Source organism: Nicotiana tomentosiformis, chromosome 11, assembly GCF_000390325.3.
Source record: "Nicotiana tomentosiformis chromosome 11, ASM39032v3, whole genome shotgun sequence".
Classification (NCBI taxonomy): domain Eukaryota; kingdom Viridiplantae; phylum Streptophyta; class Magnoliopsida; order Solanales; family Solanaceae; genus Nicotiana; species Nicotiana tomentosiformis.
In genome coordinates, this window is record NC_090822.1 from 36,451,446 (window position 1) to 36,477,501 (window position 26,056).

The 26,056-nt window shown below is 39.9% G+C and overlaps 2 protein-coding genes across 2 annotated transcripts; both read right to left on the bottom strand.

Annotated features, from left to right (window-relative positions):
- Window positions 1-6,119: 6,119 nt before the first annotated feature.
- Window positions 6,120-6,686, bottom strand: LOC138901264 (uncharacterized). Its single transcript, XM_070189014.1, has one exon. The coding sequence runs from the start codon at window positions 6,684-6,686 to the stop codon at window positions 6,120-6,122; it is 567 nt and encodes a 188-aa protein (XP_070045115.1).
- Window positions 6,687-16,289: 9,603 nt separating this feature from the next.
- On the bottom strand, window positions 16,290-18,914 carry LOC117273234 (uncharacterized). Its single transcript, XM_070189015.1, has 4 exons — window positions 18,567-18,914; window positions 17,185-17,399; window positions 16,750-17,098; window positions 16,290-16,634 (listed from the first exon to the last, which is right to left on the bottom strand). The coding sequence occupies exons 1-4, from the start codon at window positions 18,912-18,914 to the stop codon at window positions 16,290-16,292; spliced, it is 1,257 nt and encodes a 418-aa protein (XP_070045116.1).
- Window positions 18,915-26,056: the final 7,142 nt, after the last annotated feature.

A 26,056-nucleotide genomic window follows, 5' to 3' on the forward strand; every position in this document is an offset into this window, starting at 1 on the left:
GGAGCATCATATATAGATGGATCTAGGTCGGGATGGGATTGGTCAAGCAGCATGCCAAATGGCAAATCTCTGGCTTTAGCTAGTCGGGTCACCTCAGTCTGAAGCTTATCAATTGACTTCTTGTTGGCCTAGGACTTCCGCATCTTCTTCCCCTGCTTGGCCAACCCCTCGATCATAGCACCATGTTGTACTAATGTATTCATAATCACCTTTTGGTTGTCGAAGATTTTGCCCAGCTTCTCTTCAATGTCAGAGGGATCTCGAGGTGCCTGTGTAGATGTCTGCCCTACAACAGCACTGGAAATCTCAAATAGCTTTAAAGTAGCTGCATGCGTCTAGTTTTTGAGACTCGCCAATGTCTGGGAGACTCGCAAAGCAGATAGTGGACATGTAAGCATAGGCACCAACCTCAGATCTGGAGTAGGAACTGTCATAGAAGATGTGGAAGGAGCTGAAGATTGTGGCTCGGGCAAAGCAGCTGCTACACTAGTAGAAGGCTCAACGTGGATGGAATATCAGATGGACCAGAAACTACAACTACCAGTTCATCAGACTGGCCAGTAGTAGTAGAAGGCTGAGCACTCCTCTTTGGATTCCTCAGATCCTACAGCTTGTACCACTCAAACGGCCATGCTGGCTTGACCTTGGTGTCAAACGGCCTAGGCTCTACCTTAGCTTCTGTCAGATACTCAATAATGGTGCTAAGGTAGGGATAAGAAGTATTACTTTGCTATGACACCAGATAAATGTTGGATTGATCGGGTACTCGGCCATGATAGATGCCACCAAAACAGCTCGAGGAATAGGTAGATTGTTCTCATTCTGGCACGGTCAAGTCTGCTGCAAACAAAGGTTTGCCACCCCTTGGCCTCGAAACTCAGTGTGCTCTGGAAAATAGGTATCCCAGCAGCAATCCAAGGAGGAGTGGGTCCTAGTGCTAGAATCTCTGTAAGCCACTGCCTGGACTCTTCTTTTAGAGCCAACTTCTCTAAGTACTCTCTCAGCTCCACATCCTCAAATCCCAAGTATGAGTTCAGAGTATGCTGATCAAATTTCACCTTTAGGTTGCGCACTTTGGTGACCTTTGTCCCTTTGAGAATATGCATAGTGTTTGCATAAAACTCTCGGATAAGGTGCTCCTTGACATCCACCATCTTCTCCGTAAATAGCATCCACCATTTCCTCATTGTAAACTGCTCTAGAACTGCAAGATTCTACTTGTCAAGATCTTTCAATAAGAACTGTCGCTCATGAGCCAAAGACCTCAAAGGCCACCATATCTAAAAATCAGAGAATGCCTGGAAACTCACAAATATATCCTCCCAGGCATCCTTTTTCTTTGTCCGAGCTAAACCAGCTTGTGTACTTGCTCCCTCTCTCCTATCATCAAGGACATCATCAGAACCAGACCCTGCAGCTGCCGCCTCAGACTCCTGGCTGGCACATTCTGAACCCTGGAAAGTGATGTGGGATGTAGAAGGCATATCCAGAGGACCGCCCCTGTGGACTGGATTGCTCCTCAGTGTGCTCCTCTGGAATAGAGTGTTTCCCTCGGAGGCTTCCCTAGACGGGGCATATGAGCTAGACTCGGAGAGGTCTCTACCTCTCCCTCGGCTTACTGCTGCTTTTTTTGATATGGTCTTTTGCACACTTGGGGGCAAAACACCTCTGCCTCGACCCCTTGAAGCTTCTCCTCTTCCTTTGGTAGATTTACCTCGTCCTCATGATCGTACCATTGTCTGTATCAACACAAAGAGAATTGCCAGTTGTAAATCATGATTCAAAAAAGTTAAGATTCATGTAAGTGAGTAAAAACAACATAGAAGTAGTGGGGTTACAATTAGATAAACATACTGCAGAATTCGGGGAAGTGCGGTCCGCCCAATTTGAAGTGCAACCCGCAGAGTGGAAGTGCAGACCACACCAATTCCAAGTATAGCCGCACTTCTGCACATACGTGCAAGGGGTTCTGATGGTTAGTCTCTGATGGACAGTGCGAAGGTCATGTGCAGTCACAGTATTCATCTGCGGCCCGCAGAATTTGAAGTGCGGTATGCAATTTAGAGGCTGAGAGGGCAAACCTCTGATCGACAGTACGGACCAAAGTGAGACCTCTCCAGAAATTCTGCAATCCGCACAATTAAAGTGCGGCTGCAGAAACACTATCCAACCACTAGTTGCCATAACAAGCAAACTGCAGACTGCACAAATCTAAGTGCGGCTGCGCATTTCAAGAACTGACGAGCAAGTCTAAGGTTTTACCTAGGTTTTGCAAAAATTTGTTTAAATCTACTTGGCAACATGGTATACACATAGAAATCAGTTAACCCGACCCATTCTAGCATGTTTTAACAATTACCCAGTACAAAATTACCCCACATGGATACAATGATGGAATATAATAATAGATGGCCTATAAAGAAGATAAAAAGGAAAAATAAATTCAAAAATTAAAATGAAACAAAATCAACATGAAATGAAGCATACCAGATGATGTAAATGTGCAAAGATCCTATGAGTGCAAATGGGTGTGTGTGTTTGAAAATGCTAGAACCTCACGTAGACTCTCAGAGCAACAGAACTTCTCAAAAGTATGAAAAGTGTAAAATGAGTCCCAAAGTTCTATTTATACTCAGAGGATTTGAGAGGGTAAAGAATCGAGTGCGGCCGCACAATTTCATGTACGTTCCGCACTCTTTTACCCGGCCTTCAGTAGTCTATTACTTTTGTGTGGTCAGCACAATTTCAAGTGCGGCCGCACAATTCTCCCTGAGGTCGCACATTTTCCCCACACTGACAGGAAAAAAGTTCAGGGACCCTGTCATTTGGTATCTAAGTGGCTCCAGGAAGTGCGGTCCGTAGATGAAATCTCCAGCCGCACAAAGTCATCTGCGGTGGCAATATTTTTCTGCGGCCGCACAAAGGAAAAGTGCGGTCCGCATTTTATGCTTCGATGACACAACGTTGTCTACCATTCTTTCATCTAACACTCATCCCTGCAGCACACTTCAAATCAAGTTAAAAACAACAAATAACATCTAACTACAAAAAGTAAAAGGAAAAGAACTTGGGTTTCCTCCCAAGAAATGCCTTTTTTAATGCTGTGGCATGACGCAATGTCATAGCATCCACAAGTGAAGTAAATAACCGCCACCACGTGGCTCTCTCCAACTTTTACCAAGTAGTGCTTCACCCGATGACCATTGACCCGGAATATTTCATTGTTCTTGTTCTTCGAATCCAATGCACCAAAGGGTGTCACACCAACAATTTCAAACGGACCACTCCACTTGGACTTAAGCTCCCCGGGTAACATCCTCAACCTTGAGTTAAATAACAACACTAGATCACCTGCCTTGAACTCTTTGTTCCAAATGTACTTGTCATGAAGATATTCAGTCTTTTCTTTGTACAAGGACAAACTCCGATACGCATGATACCAGAACTCATCTAATTCATTCAAGTGTGCAACTCGCAAGTTAGAGGCTACATCTTAATCAAGATTCAATTTCTTTAAGGCCCGCATTGCCTTATGCTCTAGTTCCACTGAAAGATGACAAGCTTTCCCAAATACTAACCGGTATGGAGACACCCTAATAGGTATTTTGTAAGCCATCCTATAAGCCCATAACGCATCAAGAAGCTTCTTGGACCAATGTGTCCTGTTTGCATTCGTCGTTTTAGACAAGATACTCTTTGTCTCCCAGTCGGAGACTTCCACTTGACCACTAGCTTGTGGATAATAGGGAGTCGTGACCTTGTGAGTAACATCATACTGGCTAAGTAAAGTGTCGAAAGCCTTGTCGCAAAAATGTGACCCCCATCGCATATGATTGCACGCGGAGTACCAAATATCGTAAAAATATTCTTCTTCAATAAAGCCACTACACTTCTAGCCTCATTGTTGGGTAAGGCGACAACCTCAACCCATTTGGGCACATAATCTACCGCAACCAATATGTAAGTATTTCTATAAGAACTCACAAAAGGGCCCATAAAGTCAATGCCCAAACATCAAAAATATCAATCTCCAAGATGGTTGTGAGAGGCATCTCATTTTTCTTTGAAATTCCACCGGCCCGTTGACATTCATCACATCTTTTCACTTAAGTCATTTGCATCTTTGCAAGAGTAGGCCAATAGAAACCCCAACTTAAAACTTTGGTCGCCGTTCTTGCTCCACCATGATGACCACCATATGGTGAAGAATGACAAGCTCTAAGAATATCACCTTGCTCTTCTTCCGGTACACACCTTCTAATCACCCCATCCATAAAATTCGGAAAAGGTATGGCTCATCCCAATAGTAATCTTAACAATCGCTTTTGAGCTTCTTTGGTTTGAAGAGAACTCATCCGGAATGATACCTCTCACAAGAAAATTTGCCAAGTCTGTAAACCACGGTACCTCTTTTATTGATACTGCCAAAAGTTGCTCATCAGGGAAAGAGTCATTAATTTCAAAGCCATCATGTGGCCTCCCCTCCTCATCCAAATGAGACAAGTGGTCCGCCACTAGGTTTTCACTACCTTTCTTGTCAATATCAAATTCTTGCAATAAGAGCACTCATCTCATTAACCGAGCTTTAGATTCCTTTTTGCTCATAGGATAGTGAAGTGTCGCATGATCCGTGTGGACAATAACTTTGGCACCCATCAAGTACGGGCGGAACTTCTCAATGGCAAACACAATAGCAATGAGCTCTTTCTCCGTAACGATATAATTGACTTGGGTACTAATCATGGTATTACTAGCATAGTAAACTTGATAAAAAAACCTTGTTAATATGTTACCCCAAAACAGCCCCCACCGCTACATCACTTGCATCACATATGAGCTCAAATGGTAAACTCCAATTTGGAGAGGTAATGATAGGAATAGTTGTCAACATGAGCTTCAATTGTTCAAAAGCCCTCATACAATCATCATTGAAATGAAACTTGGCATCGTTCTCAAGGAGCTTACACAATGGGTTCACCACTTTAGAGAAATCTTTGATAAAACGCCGGTAGAAACCCGCATGGCCTAAGAAACTCCGCACACCCTTCACCGAGGTTGGGGGTGGAAGCTTAGAAATAACCTCAACCTTCACCTTGTCAACTTCAGAACCATTCTTTGAGATTTTATGGCCCAGGACAATGCCCTCCTCAACCATATGAAAAGATATTTCTCTCAATTGAGTACCAAGTTAGTCTCTTCACATCTAGCCAACACTTTATCCAAATTTGCAAGACAATTATCAAAAGAATCCCCAACCACCGAGAAGTCATCATGAAGACTTTAAGGTAGTCCTCTACCCTGTCCTTGAAAATAGCCATCATACACCGTTGAAAAGGCACAGGTGCATTGCACAAACCAAAAGGCATCCTCTTGAAAGCAAAATTACCATAAGGACATGTAAAGGTTATTTTCTCTTGATCTTCCGGAGAAATAAGAATTTGGTTGTAGCTCGAGTACCATCAAGAAAATAATAGAAAGAACGGTCGGCCAATCTATTGAGTATTTGGTCCATAAAAGGAAGTTGAAAGTGATTCTTCCTTGTAACTTTGTTGAGCTTATGATAATCCATACAAACTCTCCAACCGGTCACCATTCTTGTGGGGATCAACTCATACTTCTTATTGGTAACGACCGTCATGCCCCATTCTTTGAGAAACATTGAACCGGAGAGGTCCAAGAACTATCAGAGATGGGGTAGATAACCCCGACATCAAACCACTTGATAATCACTTTCTTGACCACTTCTTGCATAGCCTCGTTGAGTTTTCTTTGATGTTTAATGGACGGTTTAGCACCATCCTCCAACTTGATCATATGCATGCAAAATGCAGGGCTTATATCCCGAATATCCATCAAAGTCCACCTAATATCCTTCTTCCTATTTTGCAACACCACCAATGTAGAATCAACCTGCACGTTAATCAAACAAGAGGAAAGAATAACCGGTAAAGTAGAACAAGGGACAAGAAATTCATACCGAAGGTGTGGTAGCAATGACTTCAACTCCAAAGTAGGTGGCTCTTCAATAGAAGGCTTTGTAGGAGGAGTCTTCCTATTCTCAAGATCCAAAGAAAATTTTCGGGGTGCATAGTTGTACGACCCCATTCCTCTCAAAGAGTTCACACATTCCATAAAACCTTCCATCTCATCATCATCAAGTAGAGCAAAATGACTTCCAATATATCACCAATATTTATTATAGCACTTGTATCATCAACAATAATATCGGTCACCAAATCCACAAAAGAGTACACCTCACTGCTATTTGGTTGCCGCATAGACTTGCATACATGGAATACCACTTTTTCATCACCAACCCGTAAAGTGAGTTCTCGGGGTTCAACATCACAAAGAGTCTTAAACATAGCAAGGAAAGGTCTCCCAAGAATAATAGGCACTTCATATTCAACCTCACAATCTAGAATAACAAATTCCGCCGGAAGAATGAACTTATCAACCCTGACCAAAACATCCTTAATCACCCCCAATAGACTCTTCATGGTATGACTGGCCATTTGAAACCTCTTAGATGTGGGTCCTGGTTTCCCAATTCCCAAAGTTTTAAACACCGAGTAGGGTATCAAATTTATACTCGCCCCAAGATCACAAAGTGCTTTAGCAAAATCGGCACTCCCAATTGTACAAGGAATTGTGAAAGCACGGGGATCCTCCAACTTAAGAGCCATGGAATGAACAATTGCACTCACTTTATGAGTGACTTTGATAGTTTCAAAATCCAATTGACCGCTTCTTGGTAACAAGATTTTTCATAAACTTGGCATGACCGACATTTGTTCCAAAGTTTGTACCAATGGCATATTAATAGAAAGACTTTTATCATTCGAATGAACTTCTTGAATTGATTCTCACCATTTTTCTTGGCAAGTCTTTGAGGATAGGGAGGTGGAGGCTTAGGCTGGTGCCTTATCCTTTTGCACTACTGCCTCCGGTATGTCAATGATGTTCTCCCTAGATGGGTTCACTTCCTCTTGGGTCTCCTCCACACTATCATCAATGTCAATTCGAACCCCATTACTTGCTTGAACATCATTGTTTGTGAATTCCTCTTCTTGTATCACTTGGTCATCGTCCATAAGTCGCCTTTCACTTGAGGTGGATGCATTCCGACCTCTTCCACTTCTTGTGATAACCACCATAGCATACCCCGTATTGTTACCACCCTTTGGGTTTACCACTGTATCACTTGGTAGTGCACCCTTAGGACGAGTATTAAGATCTTGAGAGATTTTTCCCATTTGAACTTCAAGATTACGGATTGATGTGGTATGTGAGGTAAGTTGGGCATCCGAATCGGTATTTTTTTCCATCATTTGCTTGAACATGTTCTCAATACGGCCCATCTCGTTGTTTGAAGAAATTTAACCATGGGAAGGATAAGGAGGTGGGTTGCTAAGTTGTTGGTACATTCGGGGCCTTTGAAAACCTGAACCTCGATTTTCTTGATTGTTATTATTTCTCCAACCACCTTGATTGTTGCCTCCCCATCAATTTCCTTGGTTGTTTCCACTCCAATTTACTTGGTTGTTGTTCTTGTGCCAATTTACTTGGTTGTTGTTGTTGTGCCAATTTCCTTGATTGTTAGAACCCCAATTGCCTTGATTATTTTGTGGTTGCCGTTGTTGTTGATTGGAGACTTGGAAATTTTTCCTTGGCCCTTGGTAATTGTTCACAAATTGTACCTCTTCCTCTTGCTCATGATAAGAATCATCTTAATCAAAACTACCATCATCTTGTGCATAACTCTCCACTCGGGTTTGAAATTGTGGACCCTTGGTCCTCTTCTTGTTGACCAACGCATTTACCCCTTCCATAGCATGAACTTGCTCAGGAGATTGAACTTGATTAAGTTGGGCCTTGGAGGTTGAGTCATAGTTGTTGTCAATTCGGCAATGTCTTGCCCATGGTATTACAACTCTTTATGGAGATGAATTATGTTGGGATCACTTTGTGAAACATTAGCTTGGGATTGCCAAGATGAGGATGTTTCCGCCATCTCATCAAGAATCTCATATGCCTCCGCATAACGTGTTGTCATAAAGTTGCCTCCGGCCAATTGATTGACCACACATTAGTTCTTAGTATTAATACCATGGTAAAAAGTTTGTTGGACCATGTTGTCGGTCATATCATTGTTCGGTCACTCATTTACCATTGTCAGATACTACTCCCGAATTTCATGCAAAGGTTCATTGGGCTCGCCAATATTTCATCCCTAAAAGTAGCCATGTTCCCAGGAGAGAAAAATGTAGCAATAAACTTTGCCTCCAATTCATCCCAAGTATGGATAGAATGATTAGTCAAGTGTTCCAACCAATCTAAAGATTTACCTCGTAGAGAGAAGGGAAAAAGTCTCAGCCTCAAAGCATCCTCTAAAACATTTGTTTGTTTTCTCCCCCAACACGTATCCACAAAGCCCTTCAAATATTTATAAGCATTTTGATTTAGCGCCTCGGTGAAAAAGCCTTATTGCTCCAGCAAAGTGAGCATCACATTGGTAATTTAAAATTTTTCGCCCTAATGCGAGGGGGGGACTATTGCACTTGCATAAACTTCGTTGGGCAAAATTCGGTGTTGCGCCACTTGTGGTTGTGGTGGTGGAGGTGGGCGATGTGGGGTCACGTTGTCTTATTGACCACGGCCTCGATGATTTGGTTGGGACACTTGAGGTACGTCATCTAGTTGTTCCTCCTTGCCGTCCAACTCACTCAATGGCGAATTTCCAAGATCATTGTTCACCATTTTGTACCTACGATTTCCTTGACAAATTAGTAACACAAAAGAAAAATAAAATATTTCAATAACACACTCAAATATATAGCTAACACCGTAAAAATTGCCCGGCAACGGCACCAAAAATTGATCCACATCCAATACGCACTCAATAGTGAGTGGAAACGGTCATTGCAACTGTAATACCCAAGTAGAGTCGGGGTCGAATTCTTTAGAGAGTTTATGAATGGTGTTAAGGTAGATGTTGCACCCCATTTTGCGCGAGTTAAAACAAGATTCAACTAGTGGTTTCCCTATTAATAGTAAAAAAGAGTCGCCGCCTAATATTTAGAGGTGTACTAGGGTATCTATTTAATTATTAACATCATTATCCTATTAGTCTTCTAACCAGTAAGATTTGGATAAGGGTTCTTGTTCTTCTAAGGGGAAGGTATTAGGCACCCCCTAGAATCTATCTAAGGTTGCTCCATAGGATTTAGACTAGGTTCGGGATTTTTAGATGTCTATATTCTACTTGGTTAGTACTTAAAAGTATATTGCTTACTCTATGGCATGTTTAAAAATTATCATTTTGAAAGGAATGTAGTATATGTACTTTGGAAAAGAGAGTATAGGTTTTACTTATAACAGTCCTTTGAAAAATGTCTACATAATTGAAAGAATTTTAGAAAGTGTAATTATAATGTATATATTTGTAAACTTGTAAACATGGCCAGGTTTTAAAATACTTTATCTTTGAAATAAAATGGCCATTTGTATAACTTTAGTAAAGTAAGGCTATTTGAAGAAGTATGCTTTAGATATACCTTAAGATCAATTTCAAATCTTGTTTCAAGTTTTAGAAGAAAATCGCTTGAAGTGTTCTTCGACCACGACTGTGTTTTATTTTGTTTTGGAAAACATGTCTTGGAAATCATTTTCTCGATTCTGGTTTTTAAAGAAGTTAAGTTGCTTGCTTTTCAAATCTGCCTTGATCTTTAAAGAGTTTTAAGAAAAAAGTTTGTACAAGTGAAAGTGAAACTATATTATAGAAGTAGCTAAGCATGTTTGAAGTTGTTTAACTACAGAAGAGATAGTGCTTTTAATATTACCTATTGTTTTTAGCTTGCCTAGGTTTCTAAAGTAGTGCAAAAATAATAAAGAAAATAATTCACTCAATATTATCAGTGTTGATACATATAAGAATAACAGTAAACTTATAAGAGTTGTGAAAGGAAGGAATGGACTCATAGTTTTGGGCCTGAAAGGGATTAGGCCTAGCAGATAGTGAAAACAAACAGCAGCAGCTCCTATGACTCCAAGGTTCAGGCAAGCATTTGGGCCTGAGTCCCTTTAGAACTTGGCAAGGCCCAACTCAGACACATGCAAAAAAAAAAAAGTAGATTATTAGATATACAGCCCAATGTGATACTTAAATACAAACAAGATCAATGTAAGGCTCAAAAAGGATCTGTAACAGATACTGGTAATCAAGAATGCATTAAAATTAATGTAAGGTCAAATAGAGTAAATAAATTAACAGCGACGCCTTTTCTTTCATTTCACACTAACTCTAAAAGGGTTAATGAATATTAATGGTTAAAGGCTTAAGGTAAAATTCCACTCATGGCCAAGACACCCTTTGGATCCCTGACACTTCAGAGTTCACAAGGGTCTCAGGGACTCCAAACAATGGTTGTGTCAGGGAGGGCATCTTAAACACAAACTAAACCTTACTCCTAAATACCCTTAACCACTCACACTTACTCTTCCCTATAGGTTTAAGTGCTGATGAGGCACTCACTGTAATTCCAAAACAGTAATAATAACACAAAGGTATATACAATTCTCACAGAAACTGTACAGAGTACTGCTATGAGACAACATATTACATCATTAAGAACACAATCTAAACACAAGTGTGTGGTCCTGTTAACACTTTCAACATGCTCAAACACTCAGAGAAAACCAATTACATGTGCATACAAAGGAAGAGAACACCAACAGGTTGTTTCAGGAGTCCAAACAGTTAAGTCTTGTAACTTAAGGAGTGGAGAGGATACATGTATCGTAACCTTACTGATCCTACTAATAGATTTAGACTTGCATAAGTCCTAACTGTCGTCATAATACCTTAGCCATGTTCAAACTTAGTAAAAGTCCACACATAAATTAAACCTTCATTTCCTACTAGCTTTATGGGCTAACAACTTCATTCAGAAGATCTAAAGAGTATTGACAAGGAGTATTTATTCAAGTAGATGGATTTTAACTTAACAGGTGATCACTTTCTCCTTAAAGGGTTTCTAATCTCATGTTCAAACTAGGTTCATTAAGAGTTAATGCAAAACCTTACACTCAAAGCAGGAAGTTAACATCAGAGGTTTCTCTTAAGTCCACAAATGAGTCACAGTTAACTTATGCAATCTTAAAAAGGTTCAATTTCACATATGTAACCATACAGCATGAGAGCACAAACATAAATATGGAGGACAAGCAAAAGTCTGTTTCAAAACAAGAAAAAGTGCAGAACCCTTAGGGGATATAAAGACACACACATGAGACATTCCTAATGAGTGCAAGACTATAATATGGTAGAGTATCAAATAGAATCAGACCAATATGCTAATTATAGGGGCTTAGAACAATAGATTGTTTCACATTAAGTATACACAATTCTAGTAGCAGGATAGTGAGTCCACTTAAATAGGTTCAGTAAATTAGTCCAAACATGATGAAGTTCTAGTTTCAGATGTGTCAGCGACATGGTGTAACTGAGAGAGGATGCAAAAATATAGCAGCTATCAAGCTCTTAAAGACAATCAAGGGCACCTTAGTGAACGCTGGCAAAACACCCATAAAACCAATTGCAGAGATTCATTAGATCTTAGTTTAGTTATATTCATAGGAATACTTATATAGTGGATCCCACAGGCATGATTAAACAGTCATGAAGGTTAACTAAAATTTATTATAATGGTCTTTTAAGTGCTACAGAATAACCAAAAATGCTTTGGAAAAGAGAAAGCAACCCAAACAACTTAAACTGATATATTTCAAATGAATGACAACCTTGTAGTTAACCATAAGTGTTCATATCCTATTTTTGCTTTGGTTTATTAGATAAGCAACCTCAAGTGCATAATGTAGATCAACAAGTAATACCAAGGTAAAGATCAATAGAGTAAACACGAGAACCATAGCAAAGTCATTAGGGAAGTTTAAGGTCAAAGAAGATGTACATAATCTGCTAAGTTCTTTGCTAATCATACATTACATATTCATCAAGATTACAAAAGTGGTCGATTAGTATTAGTTTAGTTTCAGATCATTAAGGAAAATAGTATCAAAGCATAAGGTCGATTATGAACTAATAACAACACATTATAAGCAAAGATAATCAATTATAAACTAATGACAACCCATCATAAGCAGAGTTAATTAACAGAAGATAACAGAGTAGGCATAATTTAACTAAATTATTAAATGAGAGGAAGGGTCGAAGCTCACTGGCCTTCCTTGAGAAGCAAACCAAACAAGAATTTTTGTTAACCGTTTAGGAACCAAAGGTCAAATAATTACCATTGAATTGAAATCATAACCGAACGAGAGAAAAAGATGAAGAACCAATTAGAAACTAGGTTATTTTTCGATAGATTATGTAAGCTATTGTACTCATATTAGGTTGTGTTTCTTGTGTTAGATCTATTAGGTGAGAGCATTGAAAGCCCCAAAGTAGGCATAATTTAACAAAACAATTAAACGAGAGGAAGGGTCGAAGCTCACTGACCTTTCTTGAGAAGCAAACCAAAAAAGGATTTTTGTTAGCCGTTTATGAACCAAAGGTAAAATAATTACCAGTGAATTGAACTCATAACTGAAAGAGAGAAAAAGATGAAGAACTAATTAGAACCTAGGCTTTTTTTTTCATAGATTATGTAAGCTATTGTACTCCTATTAGGTTGTGTTTCTTGTGTTAGGTCTATTAGGTGAGAGCATTGAAAGCTCCATTTTATAGTGCATTCAATGCCTTAGGGTTTCACAGATTCAAACTCAGTAGTGGAGAGTGACGATTACCAAGTGATTCAAGCAAAATCGAGTGAAAAATCTGAAAGACATATGGGAATCAGTGGTAGTTTTTACTTGAGAGGGGGAAGTTGACCGTTGAAGGCAAGAACCATCGGAAAAGATCCTCAAAGTCCAGAGGTCGCTTTGCTTGACCTCTGGACCAAGAATATTCATGATAGCACTGGGAGACGGCCATGCATGCCACAAATTTAACTAATTATATAAATATAGAAGATTTCTGAAGACTTTAGCATTTCATCGTTTGGTCTAGGGTTTCGAATTTGGGGATTTTCGAATCTCCAAGTTTGTAATCCAAAGGTTGTGATATAATCTGGTAGGGGTATTAAAATAAGGAGAAAAGCAAGAATATATCTGGTCCGTTGATGGCATGGATCAACGGTCAAGATTAAGTGTGTTTGTTTTGTGAGTGAATGGGACGGGTGACGCGGCGAGCTTAGATTGACTTAGGGAGAGTGACATGGATTGCCACAGTGGAAAGAGAGGGATGGACTTGGACCAGATCAGATGGGATTGGTTTTGGGTATTGGGCTGATTTTAGTTTAAGAAATAGCCATTTCATGTTTAATTACACAATTACAAATGTAGCCATTCGATCTTTAACCTTTTAAACATTAATTTAATTAAACTTATGTAATTATAATAAAATGTAATAAGAATTTTAATAATCAAATACACTACTAATTACTGTAATTAGTTAATTAGTTATTAAATATTTTATTTTTCTATTTACTATACTAATTTCGGATTTAAATTGAAAGAATGGGCTATTTCACCAAAATTAAGGAATAAACTTGTTAAATTAATTATAATCCTATGTGATGCATATAAAAATTATTTTAATAGTTTCAAAAATAGTAAATAGTAAAAATAGCATGTTTATAATCATATAATTACTAATTAATACCATTAATTACCTAATTTTGTAAAAAAATAGATATTATTAATTAGAAAATATATTTAACATATTTATTAAAAATTACGAAGTGTAAGTAAATTAATTTTTAAAGGAAGGGTCAAAATTGATCGTCAACAACTGCACTTCTTTGACCGGAGACGATGAACGAGTTTTCGGGCAAAAAATCAAACTATGGCCAATTTTATCCCGACCTTAGGCATACATTGTAGGAGTGGCATACAGATTTTAGGAAGATTACAAGTTGTAGAACTAGGGAAAGAGTTAAGGAAAACTCTGGAGAATTTTGAAGAAATGGGGTAGAATTCTAGCTTTGAATTGCTTACATACCTCAGGCTTAACGAGGATCAGGCCTCATGTAGTTTTGGAATGATAATTTGGAGAAGGAAATGCTTGCAAGAATTTCTCTAGTATCGTATAATGACGATACTGTGAGAGGGAAGATTTGGTACCCATGATAGATCTGAATTGCGGTTTAATTTGAAAGATTTTGAAGAATTAGAGTTCCACCATTTGTTTTGAATTCGAGTTTTGATCCTTGGCATGCTTATGAGTTTTTCGTTCCTCATAGCATTGTAGCTTTGTTTGCTGCTTAGAAGATATTCCACATCGCGATGTTTGGTCCTGCAAAAAAAAACATACACATACCTATATATCATAATGCAGATATGTTAAGATGTAATGTAAATGATGCATGAATGATGATGTCTGGCTGTCGGCTAGCCGTTATTTGGGATTGGGACGACGGGTTACTTGAATTTGACTTGATTGTTAGCCAGGTTGTGTACTGTTTCGCAGCTATCGGATCATTAAGTCTCCTCACGTTAGGAATATCTTTGCACGATGGGAGTAGTTGACTTGTAATGTAGAATATATCTTCGCATGATGGGAGTAGTTGACTTGAAATGTAAATGTATCTCCGCGTAATGGGAGTTTAACTTAAAATGTAAAGTATCTGCAAGTTGCATGAACAAAACATCAAAATATTCAAGAAGAAATAAAGAAATAAGGAGCATGCCCAAGAGATACTCTTGACTGCAAACTAATCGCGGTCGTTGATCGGCAAAAAGTTGGTGATAGGGTTTGCGACTATCTACTTGTTATCTTCGATATGTCGTAGTGGCAGTGCGGGACGCTCTCGTTGGTGAACCGAATAGTTTTCTATATATATATATATATATATATATATATATATATATATATATATATATATATGGCTTTGATTGGCAAAGCCAGCAGCTCGATTTGTACAAAATGTTGTGATTAGTTGAGCAGACGGTTTGCTATGTACATTGCGCCAGTTGGCGGGGCTCGCGACTCGCTATCTACAAAGTGCTCCGCTTGGTTGAGCAGACAGTTTGCTATTTACAATATCGGTGGCCTGGTTCCAAAATACCTGCAAAGGATTTGAGAGTTAGTCTTTATCTATATGAGAAAAGTTTAAATAATGAAAGAGAGATAACAGTTGTGAGAGAGTATCAGATACGTCATTGCCCCAGCGTTTCTTTGTATCTTGTTGGTTCTGCATTCAAAGAAATATTCTTAGCAGGGGGGTGTGTTGGTTTGTGTTGACCGTAGTCTTGGCTATGCCTCGGGTCTAGTAAGGTTATGCAACGAAGTTCGGTAGGTGGAATAATAATTTTGAGAAAATATTTTGAAAATCGTCCATTTTATGGCAAATGTCGTCGTTCTGGATTATTACATGTTTAAAAATTCCCTCTGACGCGAACGTTGTTTCTGGAAAACTCTGTCCCATTGATGTCGATTCTCGAAGATTCCCCTGACAAAGTATCTTCTTGCAGCTGCGATTGCGTCCTAATCTAAATAAATGCGCTACAAAAGGTTTTCCTAGGGTTATGACCGAACCTTTTCAGGTTTCCTACATAACCAAAATGGAATTAGGTCTGAACGTAGTTTGGGGTAATGATAAAGAAATTATGGTGATTACCGAGCCTGACTCAGACTGCCTATGTATCCAAATAGAATCAGGTCCAAACGTAGTTCAATTACAATAGATAATTAAACCCGATGAGAATTGCCTACTTATTCCTGCCGAAGAAAATCAAGTCATGGCGCAGTTCCAAATACATACAAAATGATATTTGGATTTTCTATAACAAAAGAAGAGGGGGGAAGAGCCCAGACCCTACGTGTGTTTCCTACGTATCCCACCGTGAAAGCCAGGTCGGGCGTAGTTCTGTTACAACCAAAACCTAACTCTACTGTCTCAAATATAGTATCTCTTGATTGAATCTGAGTTTATAGGCTTCGTGCTGACTCTTCCATCCATCTCTTCTATGATCAGATCTCCTCCCAACAATACTCAATGGACCATGTAAGGACCTTGCCAATTTGGCGCAAACTTTCCCTTGGCTTCTTCTTGATGAGGGAATATCTTCTTCAAGACCAACTACCCCAGCATAAATTGACGAGGGTTCACCTTCTTTTAGTGCATTGGCCATCCTACGTTGATACAGCTGACCATGGCACATTGCGTCCATTATCTTCTCATCAATGAGCATGAGTTGCTCCTTTTCTGACCCGTATCTATTATGCGTCATCTAACTTGGCTTCCTGAATGACTCTCAAAGATGGTACTCTCAACATTTGTGAGTATCACATCCTTGGTGCCATATACCAATATGTATGGCGTTGCCTCAGTAGATGTTCTCTTGGTGGTCCGATAACCTAACAAGGCGAAGGATAACTTCTCGTGCCATTGCCTATGATTGTCTATTATGTTTTGTAGAATCCTTTTGATGTTTTTGTTAGCTGCTTCAACTGCTCCATTCATTTGCAGTCTATAAGCTGTAGAGTTACGGTGGACGATTCTGAATTTCTCACAAATCTCCCTTATGAGATCACTATTGAGATTGGATGCATTGTCAAATGATGATTGATTCTGGTATCCCAAACTGGCAGACTATGTTGTTACAGACGAAATCTACCACTACTTTATTCGTGGCGGTCTTGTATGTAGAAGCTTAGACCCATTTGGTGAAGTAGTCAATGGTTACCAAGATGAAATGGTGTCCATTTGATGCGACGAGCTCTATCGGTCTAATTATGTCCAAGCCCCAAGTGGCGAATGGCCAAGGTAAACCTATTACATTCAACACATTAGGTGGACCCCGGATGAAATCCCCGTGAATATGGCACTGATGACACTTCTGCACGTAGCAAATGCTATCGCTTTCTATGGTCATCCAAAAGTATCCGGCTCTTAAAGTTTTCTTGGCTAAGGTGAAGTTATTCATGTGAGGTCCACATGTCCCTGCATGCACTTCCTCTAGCAATTTCGTTGCTTCAGCAAGATCTACACATCTTAATAGACCCAAGTTCGGGTACCTCCTATACAGGACTTCCCTATTAATGAAAAAGTGATTTGCTAGCCTTCTGAATGCTTGCTTCTTAACAGACCCAAGTTCGGGTCCTCTCTTGTTTCCAGAAACCTCTTGATGTCGTAGTACCACGGCTTACCATCTGAATCTTCATCTACATGGAAATAGTACGCATGTTGATCCGGGACCTCTATATTAATAGGGTCGATATAATTCTTATCTGGATGTTGGATCATGGACGATAAGGTTGCGAGAGCATCAGCGAACTCGTTTAGGATCTTGGGAATGTGTTTGAACTCGATCTTGATGAACTTCTTGCACAGAACCTTTACGAAATATAGGTACGGAAGGATCTTGACGTTCTTGGTAGTCCATTCTCCTTGAACTTGATGTATTAACAGATCAGAAGCTCTTTGATGTTCATGTCGACCGCCATCCTGATCCCGAGGATGCATGCTTCATACTCGACCATATTATTGGTGCAGGGGAACCTTATCTTTGTTGATGCCGGGTAACGTTGTCCTGATTCTGAAATCAAGACTGCCCCGATTGCTATTCCTTTGAAATTTGCTACTCCGTTGAAGAACATTCTCTATCTTGGGTATGACTCTGCGATGTCTTCTCCGGCGAACAATACTTCTTTATCCGGAAAGTATGTAGTGAGCGGCTCATATTCCTTGTCCACTAGATTCTCTGTAAGGTGGTCAGCTAAGGCTTATCCTTTGATGGCCTTCTGCGTTACGTACACAATGTCGAACTCGCTAAGAAGAATCTACCATCTGGCCAGTTTTCTTGTAGGCATCGACTTCTGAAAGATGTACTTGAGCGGGTCGAGCCGGGATATTAGATGTGTGGTGTATGTTGTCATGTAGTGCCTCAACTTCTAGGTGATCAAAGTCAAAGCGCAACAGGTTCGTCCTATCAAAGTGTATTTAGCTTCACATAGTGTAAACTTCTTGCTCAAATAGTATATGGCTTGATCTTTCCTCCCGGTCTCATTGTGTTGTCTCAACACACATCCAAATGCATTGTCCAAAACTGACAAATATAATAATAGTGGCTTTTCGGGCTCGGGAGGAACCAACACTGGCGGATTTGACAAGTACTCCTTGATCTTGTTGAAAGCTTTCTGACACTCTTCTGTCCATTTTGTAGCAGCATTCTTTTTAAATAGCTTGAAGATGGGCTCGCAAATTACCGTAGACTAGGTTACGAATATGTTGTTGTAATTTAACCTGCCAAGAAAACTCATCACATCCTTCTTACTCTTAGGAAGCGGTAAGTCTTGAATGACTTTGATCTTTAAAGGATCCAACTCTATCCCTTTCCTACTTACAATGAAACCCAACAGTTTCTTGGCGGGGACTCCGAATACACATTATATGGGGTTCAACTTCAAACTATACCGCCGCAAATGCTCGAAAAACTTATTTCGGTCGTCCAAATATTCTGCACTATTTTCGAGATTTGATGATGACATCGGCCACATATACCTCAATTTCTTTATGGATCATATCGTGAAAGAGGGTTGTCATGGCCCTCATATAAGTAGCACCAGCGTTCTTGAGGCTGAATGGCATGACTCTGTAGCAATAAACTTCCCAAGGCGTAGTGAACGCTATCTGCTCTGCATCTTCTTTATGCATCAAGATCTGATGGTAACCCACGAAACAATCCATGAATGACTGCAGCTCGTGCTTCGCACAATTGTCGATGAGGATATAGATATTTGGTAAAGGGAAATCATCCTCTGGATTGGCCTTTTTAAGATCTCGATAATCCACACATATCTTGATCTTCCCATCATTCTTTGGCACCGGTACGATATTTACCAACCACATAGGATAATTGGTGACTCTCACCACGTTTGCCTCTATCTACTTGGTTACATCTTCTTTTATCCTCAAATCCGGCTTCAACTTTCTGAGTTTTTGTTTGGTTGGCAGTCTGGCAGGATCGGTAGGCAATCTATGCAAAATGATATTGGTACTCAATCTGGGCACGTCGTCATACGACCATGCGAATACATCGATGTACTGCCGGAGGTGCTCAACCACATCTTCTTTCTGCCCTGCTTCTAAATAGATGTTGATCCGAGTTTCTTTCACATCTTCTCCGCTTCCCAGGTTGACTACTTCTGTCTCTTCAAGGTTGGGCTTTTTTTGTCTTTCCAACTGCTCGATCTCTTGTGGGAGATTATCTGGCATCATGCTTTCGTCGTAGTCTGGATCGTTCTGCTCGAGGATTTCTTTACATGTCATAATTGCAGAATGCGGGTTTTATCGGTTTGATTTCTGAAAAGAAAAACTATGTATAAATGAAGCGATAAATAAGTTTGTAATAATTTTAAGAAAGTAATTCTTTTATTTTATCAAAGGGAACATCTAAGCGTTCAAGGGGGCAATTGACAAAAGAGTACATGCAAAGTTCAAAATTTTGTGGCCTCTACGAAGTATTCTTTAGCTAACATCTTCTTGCAAAATTCTGCGGCCTCAGTATCTGTTATATTCCTCCTTTGAATCTTTTCCCTTCCTAGATATCCTCGGTTTAACTCCTCCGGAGCGTAACACCTCCCTGACCTGGTCATTCCATGAGCCGCTGCGAAATTCGTTATCTTACCTTTCCCTTTCTGTTGATACGTCCACGGGACTGTCTTGTATTCCCAATCCTACTCATTCCTGATAACATCGGTGGATTGTTGCTGGTATGTCTAGACCATCACTGGAGATTTTAACTGTATGGTGATCATCGGAGCTCTTTGGGGTGGAACCCTTGCAACCTCGGTGTTTCCTATTATGATGATGGTTCCTTTCAAGTCATACTCTTCAACTAGTGTGATCATATTAGATCCTTGATTCCAGTGGTTCGACAGTGGGTTACAGTTGGCGGAGCTGGGATGTACTAAATGGCCCCACTTTTGATCAGCGACTCAATTTCATTCTTTTTTCTGAAGTAATCCTCAGTATCATGCCCCGGTACGCCTGAATGGTAGACGCACCATTTGGTTGCATCAAAGTATTTTGAAGGATGCTCAGGAATCCTCCCTTCTACCGAATGTATCAAGCCAGCTCTCCTCAATCTTTCAAATAGTAGAGCCAAAGGTTCAAAAATCGGGGTGTAGTGTTTGGGACCTCTTTCTTCAAAATTTGGGTGAGGTCGGGGTGCATAGGTTGGTTGATTTTGATGGGTGGTGATTTGAACTGGAGCGTATGGTCATGGTGGATTTGAATTTATTGGGGCACGAGGTGGGATATATTGAGTTTGGGGATTGTAGTATAGTTGTGTATTGTATACTGGAGCATAAGTAGGCGGGTGTGGGGAATAGGTTTTCGGAGAGTAAGAGTTGATTCAATGGTATGGATTGGACTGGTAATAGGGAATGATTGCTGATACCTCTTCCTTTTTCTTCTTTCTACTGCCTATCGAACCGGATTGAATTGCTTTGCTAGATGTTTGTAACGCGTCCATAGATTGTATCTTTCCGGACTTGATGCCTTCCTCTAAAACGTCTCCCATCTTAACAAGTTCGAGGAACTTCTACCTCATCATGCCCATCATCTTTTCAAAGTAGATTCCTTCTTGGGCCCTGATAAAGTATTTGGTTAGCTCGTTGTCATCTAGTGGGGGCTGGGTCCTGGCAGCCTCTGACCTCCAACGACGGGCATACTCCTAAAATGATTCTGACGGCTTCTTCTGCAAATTTACCAGAGCGAACCTATCTGGGGTAATTAATGTGATGAACCGGAAACAGTTCATGAAATCTTCTACCATATCCTGCCACTCTCTCCTGTTTTTGGATCCTGGCGAGTGTACCAAGTAAGTGCCTCTCCTGTCAGACTTCTTATAAATAACTTCATCCTTAACTTCTCATTTCTCCCTACTCTAACTAGCTTATCGCAGTAGGATCTCAGGTGTGCATGGGGATCACCTGTCCCATCAAAGCTATCAAACTTTGGAGACATATACCCTACTAGCATGTCCATATTAGGGTGCATACACAGATCCTTATAATCTAGACTTTCGCTCTCTCGAGCGACCTGAATGTTCTTCATTTGTTTCCTCAATGCTCGCAGATGTTCAGATACTGACTTTTCCTCTTTATACTTAGCTTCCTTCTCCATTCGGCATACTGATCAATTTCTAAAACGGCATATACGGGTAGAACATATCGCTCATGTGCAGTGGTATGTGCCATAGGTATATGCTGATTTTGATTCTTGGTGAAGGTGACGCCATCACGAGGAGGGGTATGACTGTATTGGTAGCGACTGATGGGTTTTACGGCATCTGAACATAATTTGGTACATAAGGGGTATGTATGGGAGGATTTAGTGGGTTTGCAAGGGTTACTGGGGTATAATCTGGGTTGTAATGACTAAAGTCGGGGTATTGTTTGGTTGGCGGTTAGTCGAAGGAAAGTGATCGGGGATCGAATCTAGTGAAGGAAAGCGGGGTGGTTGTGGGAGCGTTGTCTCGTCCAGATGCGCCAATTCCCGAATTTGTTGTACTTCCTCTACCAATGATTCCATCTCTTGTCCCATCCTAGCAACATGTTCGTCGTTTTGTGTATCATCTTTTTCTCCCGATCGCCTCAGGCTATCAGCTATTACGAGAGCGTGTTCGGTAGGGTTATTTGTCACATACATCTTCCCTTTTGATCTCAAGTTGTATGGTGATTCCGCCAGTTTTTGGGTCAACACAAACCAACCTCATCTTTGGGGAATAATAATAAAGTAATGCAAGAAAAGAAAAGAAAAACAGAAGTCAATTTCAGTATTTGCACAAATATTAGCACATAGAGTAGTTAGTTCTCGTATACAATTAAGTGTGTTTCTAATGTGTGAGGGTCCTCTCTTTGCTGGAGGTGGGCCTAAGTCGCGAATATTTGACAAACAGTTAGATTCGACACGTTCAGATCCGAAGCAAACTTTTGGTTTTCATTAATAATATTTGGATTGTAACAGGCGGGGGCAGGGATTACAACATCGTTTTTCAATATCCATGAGATTACATGGGCTCAACAGACTTGCCCTTAAGAAAATGAAAGGGTTCAGATAAAAGATACAAGGTAGGAAAAAGGGTGAAATCAGCCAGCTACTAACAGCCATCCCCAGAATCATTTCCCATGTCTTCTTCCTCTTTCGGTTCCTCTTCCGGGTCTTCTTCAAATTGTTCTTCATCATCATTGAACGCAGGCTCTTCTTCTGAATCTTCTTCTGGTTCTGTCTCAAACTCAATTTGTACACACTCGACCACTCGGTCACTATTCTCTGGAGGTAGCAGCATATGATCAATTGATCCTGGGACCACTTGGAGATTCATGGAGGTAGTCACAAGGTAGTGAGGCAAAATCTCATGATAGATTTGTAATGCTGCCACTGCATCTTCTAACTAGGCTATTCCTTCTCTGCTTAATCGGACCAGCTCATCCTCTTCATTGATCTAGACATAGTATTCTGGAGTGCACCATGAATTCTGACCCATTGGCATCATAATTAAATCATTCTACTCCTCTTGAAGCCTCCTTATCCTTGGTATCGAGATTTGCCCATTGTACTCGTCTTCATACAGAGCCGTCCTCGTCCAGAGAGGTACATCCTGGATTTGACCAAACTGTTTGAGGACTCGTAGGGGTGCATATGTCTGAATGCCTTCGAGTCCTATCAGCTCAATGAAATACTTCTGGTGAGTCCTTAGAATTGCCTTGCCAATCAGCCACGAAAGCTTCCAGTTTATCCATTCTTCGCTCAAGTTGGTCAGCATCTCTCTCCATTTTTCGCTCAAGCTGGTCAGCATCTCTCTCCATTTTCCTGTCTGTATGGGAAGACCCAATGCCTCATTCTCTCACTGTGAATCTGAATCATATTGCTAACACCCATAGAGTAATCAATTGTTGCCTCTCGTTGAAAGAAGTACTTTATGGCCCATATTTGGAGTAATAAGTTATAGCCCTTGAATAAATCGTACCCCCGGAAACATGTAGACAGTGCTCTGAGAATTTCTGCTAATATCATTGGCACTAAGGTGGCTTGAAGGTTACCCTGGAATGTTGCCAAGACCACCGGTAGTAAGTTGATATTGATCTGTCCTCTCCTTTGTGGGAAAACCAGCAATCCTAGCAGTGCCAAAGAGAAGGTTATGGGGTGGAGACTTTCCCAGGTATCTTGATCACACTGAAACTCTCCCAAGTACCATTCATAGCTCTCTCGATGTCCAAACCTGTCGAACAACTGGTCCAGGCTTACCCATCCTTCTTTAATGTTCCTCAAACTTTGACTACCCGCCAAACCCAATGCATCAAGAAACCTATAGCTGGGCATGGTGACCGGTAGTATCGGTTTTCTCCCAGTAAATGGCAGCTATGTGAAGCTGGCAACTTCTTCCAACATTGGCATCAATTCACAGTCAGCAACCTTGAAAACCACTTTGGCCGGATCCCAGAATTCTATCAGCAAATGGGTAAGTACCCTATTGGTCCGGATGTTCAGTAAGGCAGTCAATACTCATAAGTGCGTCCTGATTTTGTCTCCATGCTCTCGGTGAATATTCTTCCACCACTTCTTTAGCTTGTGCGGTGCTCCCATGACCAAATTGATTACAGGGATGTTCTGGTTGATTTCTATTTCTGAAGATTATAGAAAAGGGTTTGATAAGTATTTTGCTCCGGATCTTTTGTGTCTCATCGTGATTGGTTCGTCGTTCCACAAAAGTCATGTCGTTTGGTGCATGACCCATTGACATTAGGATTGCTTTCCTAATTATGTGTCGATGCCAACGACTGACTCACCTAAGGTTTATGCAGTATGGCCTATGTTTGCTAGAGTAGAGTCTTCCTAAATTTTGAGTTGGACTGAATGCGAGAGGTTATGTCAGTTGACCTAAAGAAGCCATTTTCTGAAACTAAAGAGTTTTAAAAGAAGGTTCGGAGGGGTGCAAAAGACAACCCTCGCGTGCCATTGTGTGTGATAGTGTACGGCCAAGACTCGATAGGAGAGAATGTGATGAAAGTGTATAATATAAAGCGGTAGCAGATAATGGGATGTTAGTAATAACATTAAAGTAAGCAGATAAGTACATAATGAACAGGTAAGTGCATATTGGCAAATTAAGCACAGTTAAAGTAGTATATAAATAATTTTTCTTAAATTCTAGGTCTAGTCTAAGTCTGCTAAGGTCAGAACCTAAGAGTAATCTCCAGCAGAGTCGCAATGTTGTTGTACCCTAATTTGTACGAGTCAAAACAAGATTCAACTAGTGGTTTCCCTATTGATGATAAAAGAGAGCCACCACCTAACATTTAGAGATATACAAGGGTAACTATTTAATTATTAATATCATTATCTAATTAATCTGCTAACCAGTAAGATTTGGGTAAGGGTTCTTGTTCTTCTAAGGGGAAGGTGATAGGCACCCCCTAGAATCTACCTAAGATTGCTCCATAGGACTTAGACTAGGTTCGGAAATTTAGATGTCTATATTCTACTCGGTTAGTGCTTAAAAGTGTATAGCTTACTCTATGGCATGTTTAAAAATTATCATTTTGAAAGGAAGATAGTATATGTACTTTGGAAAAGAGAGTATAAGTTTTACTTATAAAAGTCCTTTGAAAAATGTCTACATAATTGAAAGAATTTTGGAAAGTGTATTTATAATGTAAATGTTTGTAAACTTGTAAACATGGCCAAGTTTTAAAATACTTTATCTTTGAAATAAAACAGTCATTTGTATAACTTTAGTAAAGTAAGGCTATTTAAAGAAGTAAGCTTCAGATATACCTTAAGATCAATTTCAAATCTTGTACCCAAGTTTTAGAAGAAAATCGTTTGAAGTGTTCTTCGACCGCGACTGTGTTTCATTTTATATTGAAAAACATGTCTTGGAAATCATTTTCTCGATTCTGGTTTAAAGAGGGGAAGTTGCTTTCTTTTCAAATTTGCCTTGATCTTCAAGGAGTTTCACGAAAAAAGTTAGTACAAGTGAAAGCGAAACTATATAGTAGAAGTAGCTAAGCATGTTTGAAGTTGTTTAACTACAGAAGAGATAGTGCTTTTAATATTACCTATGGTTTTAAGCTTGCCTAGGTTTCTAAAGTAGTTCAAAGATAATAAAGAAAAGAATTCAATCAATATTATCAGTGTTGATACATATTAGAATAAACGTAAACTTATAAGAGCTGTGAAATGAAGGAATGGACTCATAGTTTTGGGCCTGAAAGGGACTAGGCCCAACAGACAGCGAAAACAAACAGCAGCAGCTCCTATGACTCCAAGGTTCAGGCAAGCATTTGGGCCTAAGTCCCTTTAGAACTCGGCAAGGCCCAACTCAGACACATGCGAAAAAAATAAAGAAAATTATTAGATATACGACCCAATGTGATACTTAAATTCAAACAAGATTAATGTGAGCCTCAAAAAACAAATACAGGTAATCAAGAATGCAATAAAATTAATGTGAGGTCAAAGAGAGTAAACAAATTAACAGCGGAGCCTTTTCTTTTGTTTAACACTAACCCTAAAGGGATTAATGAATATTAATGGTTAAAGTCTTAAGGTAAAATTTCATTCATGGCCAAGACACCCTTTGGATCTGTCACGACCCAAAATCTGCTAGTCGTGATAGCACCCAACCCAACCCGCTAGGTAAGCCAACAAATAACTATCCAATTTAAATAATAGTAATAAGACAATCAAACAAAGAAATTATCTGAATCTTAAACCTTTCCCAAAGACTGGTAGTATAAATTATGGGATTCTAAGAATAGAATTTACAAAGCTGATATGAAGTAAAGACATCTTCTGTTTGAAAAGTGCATAAACAGAGTTTTTATAAATCTAAGGCTACCATGGACAAGAGGAAGCTACAACAGGAACGCAGGTACATCTTAAAATCCGGCAACCATCGAGCACAGCAACAATAACAACCAACATCTGCATGCAATGTGCAGAAGTGTAGTATAAGTACAACCGATCCCATGTACTGAGTA